Genomic DNA, 16,066 nt, shown 5'->3' on the forward strand with positions numbered 1-16,066 from the left:
AATCCTGCAATTGCATGTGTGGAGACTATCTATCTATCTATCTTTCTAACTATCTATCATTCTATCTATCTATCTAACTATATATCTATCTATCTATACACCCCAATAAATATTACTATACGGCTCTAGTTCTAAAATTCTCCACTGGCTTCTATGTTTGATACAACGTTCTGCAACACTGACTTACTAATGACTATTTTAATTTTCTAGGTGCAGATACTGCAGATCTATCGAAGACTCTCATCTTTCCATATAACAAAATAGTTCATGAAGGATCCAGTATCAGCTTCTGTTGTATACCAGAGAAGAAAAAAAATGTTGTCTCATTAAGTTACTATAATGGTGCACAAATAATTTCCCAGTCAACCTTTACTAATAATGAGACCTTTATCATCAATGTAAAAAACGTGTCTTTGACAAAACCATTCGGAGCAAACGTCATATGCAACTTAAGTCCAAGCGCCCGCAGTGGAACGGTTCTGTTTGTAACCAGTAAGTCTTAATCAATTATGATCAGTTTTGTTAAGCTCACAAAAGAACAGTGGTGATGTTTGATTTTTATGAAGTGTATTAAATTGATTATAAATAGCTCTTTACATTTACTTAAAAGACATGAAAATCAAAAAATGTTCTTTCATGATTTAGGTAGAACATACAATTTTAAACCACTTTCCAGTTTACTTCTATTATCATATTTGCTTCATTCTCTTGGTATCATTTGTTGAAGGAGCAGCAATGCACCACTGGTTTCTAACTGAACACATGGGTGCTTGTGCAATCCCGCCCCCTGCAGTTTCGCGCCCAATCGCCCGCTAGCAGGGGGTGTCAACAGCCTGATCGTATAGGATCGGGCAGATTGAAGACCGCAGCCTCAGAGGCAGCGGACAAGTTATGGAGTAACGGTCTTTAGACCGCTTCTTTATAACTGCTGTTTCCGGTGAGCTTGAAGGCTTGCGCGGAAACAAGGGGAACAAGGGCCATTCGGACCTTGTTAAATCTACCCCAATGTATAAATCATGAATGTCTAATTGTGACTTTAATGTCCCTTTAAGCGATTTTTTTTTTAAATGCTATGTAAATAATAAGGTTTAGAAGAAGCGTGCGTCTGAATCCTGAAAGTTTATTTTTCATGTTTGTGTCCCTTTAATGCAGTGCTTTCCAAACTGTGTGTCGGGACACACTAGTGTGTCGGCAGCAGTGTGTAGGTGTGTCCCTGCTTCAGCACAAATTTTTTTTAAATTTAATTTATTTTTTTGTTTCTGACTTTCCGCCTGCCTGTTACGCATATCACATGGTTGACTCGTGATTGATACCTATGGGTCACAGATCATCTTAACCTATTGGTGCAGTTCAGTGGGAACTGAAACTATTCCCATTGGCGGCTTTGGCGGCACATTGGCTCCTGACTGCACGTGTAGTCTCCTTAATTGGCTCCTGACTGCACGTGTAGTCAGTGAGTGTGACAGCAGTGTGTTTGCAGCACGGGCAGTAGTCAATCAGACTCACCGAGCTCTGAGGGCGGCAGCTTAAATGCTAAGCTAAAGTCTGAAGTCATTGGGGTTTTTTTTGCAGCTAGCTCCCAGTAATGCATTGCTGCTCTTGATATATGGATAGAAAGTGGAAGCTTAAAAATGCTTGATGATGAAATGCGAGTGTCTTTATCTAATATTCCACCAAATATTCAGAAATTGTGTTCATCCCATCAACCTCATGCAGCCCATTAAAATAGTAAGTAGCTATTGGTTATTAAACTTTTTTTAATTCTTGCACATACATACTGTTACTTGTAAATACATTTCGTTATTATATCATTTATGTATGTGTCCGTATCTCTTAAAACAAGTTAGTTTAACCTCCTGTTTGCCAGTACAACTTAATTACTGTGTCGCGAAATTATGTAGGTCTAAAAAGTGTGTCACCAACATGAAAAGTTTGGAAAGCTCTGCTTTAATGTATACATTGTATACACAGTGAAGTGACCACTTCCCCTAAATTCCCTTAAAACTGCCCAAGCTGGCAAATGTTACAATGAATGTAAAAATGAATACACAGAGGGCCGAAATGATCGTCTGGGGTTGACACGTTCCTGTTTAGAGGAGAATTGCTTCTCTATAATACAGAACCTATACATTTTGCAAATTTTAGAAACAGGTTCTTAAAGGAATACTGAACCCATTTTTTTTTTTTTTTCGTGATTCGGATAGAACATGCAATTTTAAGCAACTTTCTAATTTACTCTTATTATCACATTTTCTTCATTCTCTTGGTATCTTTATTTGAAAAAGCAGTAATGTACGCTTACAAGCCAGCCCATTTTTGGTTCAGTAACCTGGGTAGACTCCCACCACTGTCCTTAACCATTTTTGTCAGGGGGACTCATGAGTTGTCATCTGCCTTTAGGTTCTTATCTACCATCAAAATATAAGTTTTAATAATACTTTCCGTTATATTGTTCACCTGTGAAATAATTGTGTATAATTAATTGTATTCCTGTTGCAGAACCTCCGGACAAACCAAAACATTTAAGCTGCGAAACTCAAGATATTGTCATTTTAAAATGTAGCTGGGACCCAGGAAAAGAGTCCAATCTGTATGGTATCCGTGCTATAAAATACACCCTGCATGAACAGTAAGTACAAGACAAGTCACAAATGTCACATGGTTTCCAGGCAACAAGCAGTGTCACAAGATGTCATTAGTGCTGCAATAAACTTTTAACTACATGAATAATCTGATTTTAAAAAAATATTTTAATCAGTTATTTTTCCAACATAACTGAGGACATTTTTTGTACATATAATATAATATAATAATAATAATTTAATATAATAACAAAAGAACAAAGAGTTCTAACATTTTCGAATGTAAGTTAAGATTCTCGTTTTTTAAGGGCACAATCTTGCTGCTATAAAGAAAGAAAAATCATGTTAAAGGCAATTACACTCTCTAATTGGTTAAAGCAGCTGTGCGACTAGCGCTCCATTTCCACTCAGCACCAGCAGGGCTGTGCCACTCCCCATCAGTACTTTAACTATGTGTTTAACCCAATTGCAGGTATTAAATGCATAGAATTGCAGTATCTCTGGTGATAAAATGTCATGCTCTAACAAATTAGGTTATGTAATTTTATCACTAAAATTACCGTTTTACTTTTAGCAAGTTTATCACTGTTTGAGAAACTCTGACCAACTAGCACCATCTAGTGTTGTTAAATAGATATTGATAAAGTTTTACAATTGCACTTTGATGAATTAACTAAAATAATGTGTGCACGTGTTTTATGTGGTTAAACACTCATAACATATGCAAGCAGCAATTCAAAAAACTGATTTTTTTTATTTCTAGATTTGATTGCTAAAATTTACAAACCTATATCTTTCTTGCCTTGTGTTTAAGAGCCTTTCTGGGAAGCTCCCACCCTACCTGAGCAGAATGCTCTCCCCGGCTATTCCCACCTCCTATAACCTCCGATCCAGTACCAGCACATTATTTAGAGTGCCTCAATACAAAAAGAAAGCAGCTCGACCCTCTTTTTCCTACCGAGCGCCACAATTATGGAATGACCTCCCGCACACTTTCAAACCTTCCCCAAGCCTAATATCCTTTAAGAGAGCCCTCTCTACATATCTCAAAACAGAATGCACCTGTCATGGTTGATTATATATTTTCTACCTGTTCTATGTTACATTTTTGCATCTATTGTGTATTATTATTGATTTTGAATTTTATTGTACCCTATTGTATCAATGCAATGTTTTGTGGACCCAGGATATACTTGAAAACGAGATAAATCTCAATATATCCTTCCTGGTAAAATATTTTATAAATAAATAAATAAATAAATAAATAAATAAATAATTGGTTCAGTAGTTTTGATTGCATACTTTAATAGGCTTGCCATAATTTTTAGAGGTGAAACTGGCACTGTGCCAGTGGGGGTGTTATCAGGGGCGTGTCCAAGGGGCATGGTCAAGGGAGCTTGGCGATTGCTGACCGAAATTAATTTTCCAAAAATCTCACAAATGCATAATTTAATCTCTTTAAAACTAGGCTCTGATTGGAATAGAAGGTATCAATAAGTGACACCAGATCATTCAGTTATATGAAAGTAGTTAGGGTTGGAAAAGTCAGAAGTTAGAGCAGAAACTACTCAGAGATGGTGAGGATATGGCTATGCAAATTCATATTTCTACATATATATAAATTGGTGATAAAAGTAAATTGGAAAATTGTTTAAAATTACATGGTCTATCTGAATCATGAAAGTTTATTTTGGCCTAGACTGTCCCTTTAATTATCATTAATATGACAAATGCAACAGCATGGTGCACATAAGGAGACACATACAGGCCCTGCAATTGTACAGGGATGGAGGTAGGTACTGTACTATGGAAGCATTAAACTGCTGGTCTGTGTTCATGACCAGATTTTAGTAATAAAACTGAATGAACAGTCAGTAGTTGAAGAGCAGGGGCAGAATGCTCATTGATGGGAGGCTACTGCTTGACCAGTCTGGGGCATAACTAAAGAAACCCTAGGCCCCATAGCAAAATGTAAAAACCTGAGCTCCTCCTTTACACCATTCCCTTTTATTTCTCACCCATATAAATATATATATAGTAATCATTTGATCTGTTGCACTTAAATGGTTCATTTGGGGGGACAACAAAGGCTAATTTTTAAATCTCTATTAAACCTCTCTGCGTCTGCTGTATAATAGAGAGAGGAGACAGAAAAAGATGTCTAATGCTGCTCCCTAGAGCTTTGGAAGGGATAACAACTACATTTCTCACATCCTAATCGATAAACCTATAGTAACCAGAAGTCATTAGTGGTTAATGGTTGTGGTTGAGAGGTCAGCGCTAGTCAAGTGATGGGAGGTTAGAGTAGAAGCAGTCGGTAGGGAATTATAACTATTCACGTAGTATTCATGGTAAGCACTGACCCAAACAGTGAAAAGATTAGGATTTCACCATTTATTGATGGGAGTTGGAGACTGTACCAGTAAAATAAGAGAGTCTAGTTATAGGAAATGAAGTGACGTAATTGTTGCTCCCGTAAATAAATACCAGTACTGGATAATACTACACCAAGATCCCAGTTGGTTGCATTTATTATTTACCTCCTAGTTTCAATGGGTCAGTCCTTATGACACTATGACCCAAATGAGTGATACTGCTTGTGGCACCGTGATGACTGCTGATTCTGACTCACCGTCCGATTTCCTGAACCGATTATGCTTACTCTGAGTGGAGGCATGGTAGTGTGTAAGGGAGGTAGCTTGGATATTCCTGGTCTTGTTCGCTCCTCTTCTGCACTGTGTGCCCTGGTGCCACAGTTATGATTAACTCTTTCCTGGTCCTTCTTTGCTTCCATTACGGATTCTCTTCGCGTCCTGGTTTAGTTTTTTCTTCCATGATTATTACCAGTTCCTTATAGCCCTGGTTCTGCCCTGCATTGTCACTGCTGCTGTCAGTGTTTTGTCAGTTGACAACTTAAATTCCACTCAACGCAGTGCGTTTTTGGATTCGCTGAATAAAGCTATTTGGTAGTGTCACTAAGTGGGGCTTCCAATCGGAGGATTGTGTGGTACTTGCAATTAATTTTGAGTTTAGAGGGGGCATTCGGGGACCTACACACTATAGCATTTTGTGATAATACTGCCCATGTCAGCTATGCTAGCCAATTGCTTAAAATCAGAATGTAAAAAAAAACTGCTTTTGCATTGCCGGTATTTGCAATGCCGGCACCGGCTGGGACAGAATGAACCATCGGGTGGGACACTGGGACAGCGCCTCAAAACAGGGACAATCCCAGTCAAACTGTGACCTCTGGAAAGCCTATACTTTAAGAAATATGACCAAAAAAAATTGCTAGCATTGCCTTAAAGGGACACTCAAGTCAAAATTAAACTTTAATGATTCAGAAGATAGGACAGCAATTTTTTTTTTTTTCAATAACTTTTTATTGAGGTTATTTTAGCATAATAAAGAAAAAATCAAGAATAAAGACAAAAGAAAAAGCAATATTGCATCAGTTTCACAAGAAAAAGACATTAAACACATGCATTCTGTTCTAATACAATGGAAATAACTTTGCTAACCTCCTTTTATCAAATTAACAATAATCACACTACAGAGATTGAACATGACAATCAAAAGATCTAAATCTTAATATGTCTGTATGCATGGAAAAAGAAAATTTAATTTAAAATATTATACAAATTAGTTCAAGTTGGTCATATATATCTCGCAATATGACCAGACAGGGAAGATAACCAGACAGGGGGGAAGGGAAAAACGAGAAGAAAAAAAAAAAAAAAAGAAGAAGAAAGAGGGGGGGGGGGGGGGAGAGGAAAGGGGAGGATCCGAGGGAAGGAATAGGGTAGGGGAAATGGGTAAACCTAAAAAAAAGAGGAAGAACTATCTCCTCTCTCTACCTCCCTTACCAGTTTTCTGATAAAACCAACTCAGTGTTTCTGAAAGGGAATATTAAGTATTGGACTTCGGCAGGTGAAAAGATCTTGATAAATTTTGCCCATTTATCAAGGAGAGCTCTCAATTCTCTTTCTGAATGTACTACTGTGGCTTTCTGTTCGATTAAGTATTGTTTTCTGAGATAGTTTTTAATTTCTGTAATTGAAGGCACTATTGTGCTTTTCCAATTCTTAAATATTAGGTTTCTGGTTGCTAGAATTATCAGGTTCACAATAGAGCAGCAATTTTAAACAACTTTCCTATTTACTTCCATTAACAAAATGTGCACAGTCTTTTTATATTTACACTTTTTGAGTCACCAGCTTCTACTGAGCATGTGCAAGAATTCACAGACTATACGTATATGCATTTGTGATTGGCTGATAGCTGTCACATGATACAGGGGGAGTGTAAAAAGACATAACTTTGAAATTTGTCAGAAAAAAATCTACTACTCATTTAAGGTTCAGACTAACTAAGTGCTATTGCATTGTCTTTTTATCATGCATTTGTTGACTATGCAAATCTACTGTATTTACTGGTCCTTTAAAGTACAGTAAAGTCAAACTTAAACCAATGGATAGGACAAAGCATGACCCCTTAAACAACTTTCCAATTTACTTCTGATTAAAACTTTTCTTAGGGGAGCTCGGGAACTGACATATGTTTAAAGCTATCTAACTGCAGTGTTTACAACATTGTTTATAGCAATTTTATAAATAGATACATACACTGCGGACATAGACTGCTAAAGACATGTGCTCCTATCAGTCTACCTATCTTTACTCTTCATCAAAGGATATCAAGCGAACAAAGCAAATTCGATAACTCTATCTGAATCATGAAAGTTTAATTTTGACTTCACGGTCCCTTCAAAGTGAAATGTCATACAAAAAGTAAAGAGAAAGATAGATGCTAAAAGTCTCCAGTAGATTTTGGGGGGGGGGGTTATAAAATGAGAATGTTCTGAAGTTTTTTAAATAAAGATTCCAAATTATTTGTATTCAACTGCAATGAATTTAATTCAGAAAACAAATTATAATGACAAATGTAATGTTTCAATGACAAATTTGTAATCTATCTATATAAATAAAATGTAAGTGAACAGTTATGTATTTTAAGAGTTGGAAAAAGTATTTGTATTTACAATGATTTAAACACATTTAAAATACATGAAATCATTTTGGGTTTGTATTCAGAATATACAGCATATTAAATGTCAAAAAATTAACTGGAATTTTAAATAAAAAAAAACTCTCAAACATTTGCATGTAATCATATCACATCAAGATGATGAAAGCAGATATGCATAAAAAGAAAGGTAAATTAATACTATTTATACTAGGCATGTGCATAGGCACAATTTTAGATTTGGATGAGCTAAAAACAAAGGGAATGCCTAAAATAATAATACAAAACTAATTACACTATTTTACCCCCAAAACCTCCTCTAACCCCCTATCACAAAAGACCCTATATTAATAACCCCTAAACCACTGCAACCCCCCGTCACAAACATGTGCTACACTAAATTGGGGTTTTGGCAGTTTAAGGGGGTTAAGTAGTGTAGGGGTTATTGGGATGGCTTGTGGTGGTTTAGTGTAGTGAGGGGTTTTGTGATGGAGGTTGTAGCCGTTTAGAGTAGAAGGTTTTTGCAATGGGGTTGCAGCGGTTTAGGGGTTAACTAGTGTAGTGGGGGGGGTTGCGATGGGGGTTGTGGCGGTTTAGTGTAGCAGGTTTTTGCAACAGTGGTTGTGGCTGTTTAGGGGTTAATAGCATACAAAGGGGTTTATTAAAAGTCTAATGAATGTACAAATATTAACTAATTTTGTTAATATGTTAATTTGTTATTCTTTTCATTCGTGCATACTGCCGTTTATTCAATCGGTTTTGTGCTGAATGAATTAGGCAACATTGGATTGCATCTGCATACAAGTTCCTCCAAATACAAATGCATATGTTTAGTTTATACTGATACTGAAACAGGAAATTCATTTTTATGAACAATTCTAAAAACAGATTTTGCTCCTTTAATTCTGTTTTTAGACACTGCCACACAATCCAAGGTATTGATCTAGGCCCATTTTGGTATATTTCATGCCACCATTTCAACGCCAAATATGATAATTTTTCACTTTTTCACAAACTTTAGGTATCTCACTGAAATGATTTACATACCGCTTGTACAGTCATACAACAAATGGTTGTAAAAGCTTCTCTGGATCTCATTTGTTCAGCAATATCAGACATATATAGCTTTGCCATTGTTTTTTGGTAATTAGAAGGCCGCTTATTGCAGCTGCGCACCACATTTCTGAAATTCCTGGCAGTAAAGGTGTCAATTAGTTAGCTGGTAAGGGTAATAATATTGTAATTTTCTTTAACTGTACATTCTATCGGAATTATGAAAGTTTAATTTTGTCTCCCACATCCCTTTATGACATGATTTATATGTGTGTTGTGTTTACTGAGAATTACATGGTTGGCAGCTTTAAAACTTTCTTTAGGAAACATATTATTTTTCAGAGAATGAGCTTTTAATTATTCAAAACTTGTGTTTGTTGTAGGCTTTCCGGGAAAAACTCCTCTTCTTGTTCCAGAGACAGCTGTGCTTGGCCTATTGAGAGAGGTCAAATGATCTATAACTTTACCTTGACTGCTGTAAATGCTCTGGGAAAAAGAAGCATTAACAGTATTATAAATATAACAGAGAGAGGTACAGTACAAAGCAATAATACTATCATTTTATAATACTAACCAAATGTATGATGTAATAAATCTATAAACTGCATAATCTAAATACAAATAGAACTGTTAATTACAACCTTATTATTCTAATGTATTCGCTGCTGTACGGTATCAAGTTTAAGAGGTTCTACTATTGAAATGTTGCAATAGCAAAGCTTTGTTAACCCCTTAGCCACTACAGTGGACAGTGAAGGAGCCAAAAAGATATTAAACACCACTTGCTTTTGTGTAAAAATTGTGTTTTGTTGCACGCTTTTTTAGAAAGGTTGAAAAGCAACCAGCAAATTCTGCAAATCAAATAGCTGCTTTAGCCAATTTGTAGCATTTTAACTTAAAAGGAGAGTATACACCAATTTCCATTTAACTGCATGCAATAGACACTACTATAAAGAATGATGTGCACAGATACTGATCTAAAAATCCAGTATAAAACCATTTAAAAACTTACTTAGAAGCTCCCAGTTTAGCTCTGATGAAAGGTTAGCTGGAACACCCTCTGCAAGTGCTTCTATAGCAAAAAAAAAGCAGACACTCCCCCTTCCTCTGCATATGAAAAGACCCTTTACACAAACAGGAGCAAGCTGGAGTAGGTATACTTCAGTATTCTCCTAAAACTTTGGGGCTTGGTTATGAGCCTGAAAATCAGCAATGTTATTTAAAAATAAGCAAAATCATACATGTTTTTAAAAAAAGCTGTATAGGCTATATAAATGGATCATCTACAAAACATTTATGCAAAGAAAAATCTATTGTACAATGTCCCTTTAAGTTACAGATTTTGCTTTTTGACCTCTTTAAGAAGCATAAGACAAAGCACAATATCTACACAAAACTATAGCTGACCCTTTCACTAATCCTGCTTCTAGCAGTAACCATTTTTCACCAGTTCTGTTTCAACAATGATATTTTAGTAAGAAATTACATTCATGTTATATCCATGTTTTTGAAAAAAAAAAAAATATATATATACTATATGTTGTATTATTTTATTATTTGACCTTGTATGTATCTGTTCCAATAACCAGTAACCACTTTTTTATTATAGGATTAGTAAAGTCCCCAAGTTATACATTCCCTACAGTTACTACGTTTGCCACTGATTAATATAGTCAGTATCCTTTACTGGGGGTCTTTAGACTGCACTACTATATGATAATCCCAATTGCTTATATTCAGTAAATGTATTAACTTCCGTAAGAGATGTCAGTTACTTATCTACCCACTAGTCTGTCATTGAGAAATGCACTCATCTGTTCATGATCTTTAGTATACAGAAGTTACCTCAATGTTTGATGCTTTTAGTTTGAGTGTTAAGCAATATACTCCAATATAGCCTGATTCATATTATACTTAAAGGAACAGTCTAGTCAAAATTAAACTTTCATGATTCAGATAGAGCAGGCAATTTTAAGCAACTTTCTAATTTACTCCTAATATAAATTTTTCTTCGTTCTCTTGGTATCTTTATTTGAATGTAAGCTTAGGAGCCAGCCCATTTTGGTTTCAGCACCTGGGTAGTGCTTGCTGATTGGTGGCTACATTTATGTCCCTTTAAGAAAGATTGTGCTACAGTTTTGGATACATAATAAACAAAACTGCTTCAAGATTGGGGTTGGTAGTTTGTTAGGGAGGTGGTGAGACTCTAAGCTAAGCCAATTAATTCCTTGCTTAGAAATTGTACGTTAAAGAGACATGAAACCCAATTTGTTTTCTTTCATGATTGTGATAGTGAATACAATTTTAAGCAACTTTCCAATTTACTTCTATTATTTAATTAGCTTCATTCTCTTGTTATCCTTTGCTGAAAGGTTTATCTAGGTAAGTTCAGTAGCAGCAAAGAACCTAGGTTCTAGCTGATGATTGGTGGGTGCATATATATATATACCGATTGTCATTGGCTCGCCCATGTGTTCAGTTAGAAACCAGTAGTGCATTGCTGCTCCTTCAACAAATGATACCAAGAAAATTAAGCACATTTGATAATAGAAGTAAACTGGAAAGTTGTTTAAAATTGTATGTTCTACCTAAATCATGAAATAATTTTTTGGGGGTTTTATGTCCCTTTAAGTAACTTAGTGGTACACTGCCATTGTATGCTATATGCTTCTCTTTTTAAAAAAAAACTAATTCTTCACTTTTTCTAATTAATAGTCCGTCCCTTGACACCAACAAATCTAGAAGAAATATATTTAAACTCTTCGCACATCTCTTTAAATTGGATGTTGAATGCAAACTATACCGGATTCAAGTTAATATGTCAAACGGAGCTTCAGAAAAATGGAACTGTGGAACTGGTAATAAAATGGCTTACAACACTGATATTTTTGTAATTTAGCTTTCTATTGGAATCCTTAGAATTTGTATTGTATCATTTCTATCAATTAACTATTTTGTGGATGTATTAGTTATTTGTAATTTCTGACAACATTTACAATTGAGAAGGATTTTGTTTTTCACTTAGTATAGTATCCATTAAAGGATTACAATGGAATTTATGCAAAAGTGCCCGGTTTTTATAAATTCGATTAAACACTTTAATTCATCAAAATTTACATTTCAATCGTTGTGAAAAAATACTTACCTTTTAAACTTGACAGCCGCTCCAGCTTCCCCCAGTCGCCGCAAGCCATTTCTGACATCAGAAATGATGGATGGCTCATCCTCCAATCACAGCTTCCCCCCCAGGGCAATCAGTGTCTGATTCAACACCTTGATTGGAGGAAGCTGGATTCCTCATTTTAGACCCAGGAAGAGGCTTTGCGACGGGCAGAGGAAGCTGGAGCGGCTGTCAAGATTTAAAGGTAAGTATTTTTTCACAACACGAGTGAAATATAAATTTTGATGATTTAAAGTGCCCCTGTTTTTAATCAAATTTTTAAAAACCGGGCACTTTAGCATCAAAATTTACATTCACTTTAACTCTATCATGATTGTTTGTAGAATATTAAAGCATACAGTGTCTCAATTTTTATGGATTGTAAAATATTAAAATATTATCAAAAGAAATAAAATGATCAGTATAAATTACTAGTGTTGCTCTTAAAGTAAAAGCAAAAGTGCAAATATAAAAAGAAAAATTAATTAAAATACAAGACTGTGCACTAAACACTTTATGGTAGAACGTCATTTGAAAGTCCTTAGCTCTTCAGTAAGCATCAAAGAGAAAAAGGAGAAACTTCATAGTATAATATTGTAATTCCTCGTACTCACACAGACAAGAGCTTCCATAGCTCTAAAATAGGCAATCAATAATAATGACCAATCCTCTTAGCAGTCAGGCGATTCCACTTTATTCTTCACACACAAGATTTACATAAACATAAATGTTACAATTTTAAAAAAATAGCAATAACATTTAGGCAAGTGTTTTAACTACAGTCACTGAGGGGTGAATCAGAATTTCACTGTCCAGTAACTGCACCATGGTATAGGTCATTGTTTCTCAACCTTGGTCCTCAAGTACCCCCAACAGGCCAGGTTTTCATTATAGCAGAACCAGTGCACAGGTGAAATCATCAGCTTATGGGTGAGAGCAGGTTAGTAGCCATGTTACTACTGATCAGCTGAATACTTCACCTGTGGATTGGTTCAGCTATAATGAAAACATGGCCTGTTGGGGGTATTTGAGGACCAAGTTTGAGAAACACTGCTATAGGCATCAGTTGCAGTGCTGGTATTGCACCTCATTCCTGTGTGTGTGTTTGGGCAGTAATACTGGATGAAATGAACCCCTTCTGATGACTTCTGTTGTCAGTCCGACGTACGTTTCACCTTGTGAATTATTCAGTACATTATATAACATTACAGTGTCACTAGCTTTAAAATTACATGATCTAACACATTAGAGCATGTAGTCTCTCAATTAAATTAAAATGAACAAGGAATACCTGTCCTACAGCAGTCTTTGAAGCTAATGCCTAAGCTGCTAAAATGAGATGGCGCACAGCCTCTTGCCCAGAGTTATAATCATGTTGTAAATGTTTACCCTGCAGAGAAACACTCATTTATCAAATCACCAAATCCTCTACTTCCCTAGCATGCTTATTTGTTCTCAATAAACACCTTGTCTTGTTGAAAATCATTGTAAAATATTATATGTTCTGAAAGAAAATACTTACTTGTGAACTGAAATTAATTTTATCATCTACCCTTAAAGGGATACTAATGCCAAAATTAAACTTCCAGAGAATGCAATTTTAAACACCTTTGCTGTTTACTTCTGTTATTAAATTGCTTTGTTCTCTTGGTATTATTGGGTAGGCTCGTAGGAGTTCAACAGCATACACATGTCTTTAGCTCTCTATGGCAGCTGGGTCTGCAACAATGTTTGAAGCAATGTTATACATTGCTGCAAACAGTGATGCCATAGAAAGCTAAGACACATGCAGTTGAGGATACCTAGATTTACTCTTCAACAAAAAATATGAAGTTGTTTTGTTTTTTCAATGGTCTATCTGAATCACAAAAGTTACATTTTGATTAAAGTGTGTGCTTAATGGTACCCATAGGCAACATCATGACCAATATGGTCCAAATTAAAAAATATTAATTTCAAAATAATATAACAATTTGAATTAAAAAAAATAGGTATAGAATCAGGAAATAGCAGTGCGGGGTTTCATATATGACTTGAAAATTGTTCTCTTGTATGTTATTTTTTTGTTAAGGCCTTTGAGTTTGTGTTTCTTAACTTCAGTACCATTTACTGAAAAGATATGAATGATTTTAGTTCCGTCTTTGTGATTGACCTACTCACTGGGTATGTAAGGGTCCTGAGGACTGGAGTTAAGAAACGCTATCTTAAAGGCCATTGTATTTTAAAATGAAATGCAGAATGCTGGTGGTGATATTATGGGCTAGAATACAAGTGGAGCGCTAACTGTTGAGTGCAAGCGATAAAGATTATTTAATGTCTCTTTCCGTGTTTCGGAGGTAGCGAGCTTATTACGAGTTGAATGTAAACGCTTTTGTTTGAGCATAATTGAATTTAACACACTTCAGGTTAGTTAAACTTCAGAGCGATACAAAAAAAAGTGCACAAAAACAAAAATATATTTAACTACACTTACACTTATAATAACACTGATAAAAATTATTTATAAAAAAGGGCTTTAACATAGATATACGTACATACACTTCTAAATATGTATATGAATGTATATATGTGTGTATGTATATATGTATTCTCTTGCTATATTTATTTGAAAAAGCAGGAATCTAAGCTAAGGAGCTGGCCCATTTTTGGTTCAGCACCTGGGTAGCACTTGCTGATTGGTGGCTAACTATAGCCACCAATTAGCAAGTATTATCCATGGTGCTTCACCAAAAATGATCTGGCTCCTTAGCATAGATTCCTGTTTTTTTTTTAAAAAAAGATAGCAATAGAACGAAGAACATTTCATATTAGGAGTAAATTAAAAAATTGCATGCTCTTTCTGAATCATGAAAGAAAAAAAATGAGTTTAGTGTCCCTTTAATAATGATTGGTTTGTTAATGTGTTTTGTGGCTAACAAATAAAGTATTTCTAAACACTTATTAATTGTCCAGCACTGGCAAGGGGCTGTAGGTTTTTTGTTTTGTTTCAAAAACAATATTTTAGTTAAATGTGAGCCTGTTATCTGCAGGGGTGCTAGTAATTACCAATACACCCTGTAGTATTTCCAGCTCAGTTGTAATGTAACTCAAAGTTAAGCAGATGACACCCACAGAGGGGATAACATTAGCCGAAGAGATGTAGAGAAGCAGGGGCAGAACTACAATTGGTGCAACAGCTGCAGTGGCACCAGGACTCAAGCATATAATCATCTATCTCTATCTATCTATCTATCTATCTATCTATCTATCATATATCTCTATCTATCTGTTTATCTATCATCTATCTATCTATCTATCATCTATTTATTGATCTATCTATCATCTATCTCTATCTATCTGTTTATCTATCATCTATCTATCTATCTATCTATCTATTTATCTACATATCATCTATCTCTATCTATCATCTATCTCTATCTATCTATCTATCTATCTATCTATCCACCCTCAAAATCATTATACAGAGCAGCATGCATATTGTTACTATTACTTTACCTTTGGGGGCCCAAAACCAATTTTGCACCAGGGCCCTCTGTTGAGTAGATCAGCTACTGTAGAGAAGGGAAGTTTACAGATATAACATCCTCAGGAATAAACCTTTGTGTGAACAGCAGACAGGTGTTATGTATCAGTGCAAACAAGAAGGAGAAATATATGTGTTTATTAATAGTTCTGCAGAGAAGATGAGGTATAGCTTTGATGGGCAACATCTCAAGCAGATAAGACTTTAAAGATATAGGGCTAGATTACAAGAGGTAAATATTTTTTATTTAGTTAGCGAAAACATCGCTAGCGTTAGGCTTTTTTCACTTGGCGGGTTCCACTGGTATTACAAGTGGAAAAAAAATTATTTTGCGCTAGCGATAACCCGAAAAGCGCAAAAATCCTAAAATGACTTTTCTAGTGTGCGTGCATGTGTTCTCCCATAGAAATCCATTTAAACAAAAAAAGTGGAAAAAAAAGCACCCTACTCGTGCAAACGACCTTGCATTTATGCATTCCGCATAGAACACCCTACCATAAGCCACTAGCCTAATAACCCCTAAACCGCCATCCCCCCACATTGCAAAGTACCTACATTAACTGTTAATCCCGAAAATGCCATCCCCACATCGCTAAGTACCTAAATGAATTGTTAACCCCAAATCCGCTACCACCCACATCGCAAAGTACCTACATTAACTGTTAACCCCTAAAATGCCATCCCCCGCATCGCAAGGTACCTAAATTAATTGTTAACCCCAAA

The 16,066-nt window shown here is 35.5% G+C and overlaps 1 protein-coding gene across 2 annotated transcripts in view; it reads left to right on the plus strand.

The window, feature by feature from the left end:
- LOC128648507 (oncostatin-M-specific receptor subunit beta) overlaps positions 1-16,066 on the plus strand; it is a 161,267-nt gene that overhangs the window by 72,289 nt on the left and 72,912 nt on the right. For both annotated transcript variants that reach the window (XM_053701219.1, XM_053701218.1), the window contains 4 exons: positions 211-492; positions 2,500-2,629; positions 9,044-9,192; positions 11,376-11,518. In XM_053701219.1, the coding sequence (XP_053557194.1) occupies positions 211-492; positions 2,500-2,629; positions 9,044-9,192; positions 11,376-11,518 (704 nt within the window). The remainder of the gene's footprint in view (positions 1-210; positions 493-2,499; positions 2,630-9,043; positions 9,193-11,375; positions 11,519-16,066) is intronic.

The sequence above is a fragment of the Bombina bombina genome, chromosome 2, assembly GCF_027579735.1.
Source record: "Bombina bombina isolate aBomBom1 chromosome 2, aBomBom1.pri, whole genome shotgun sequence".
Lineage (NCBI taxonomy): Eukaryota > Metazoa > Chordata > Amphibia > Anura > Bombinatoridae > Bombina > Bombina bombina.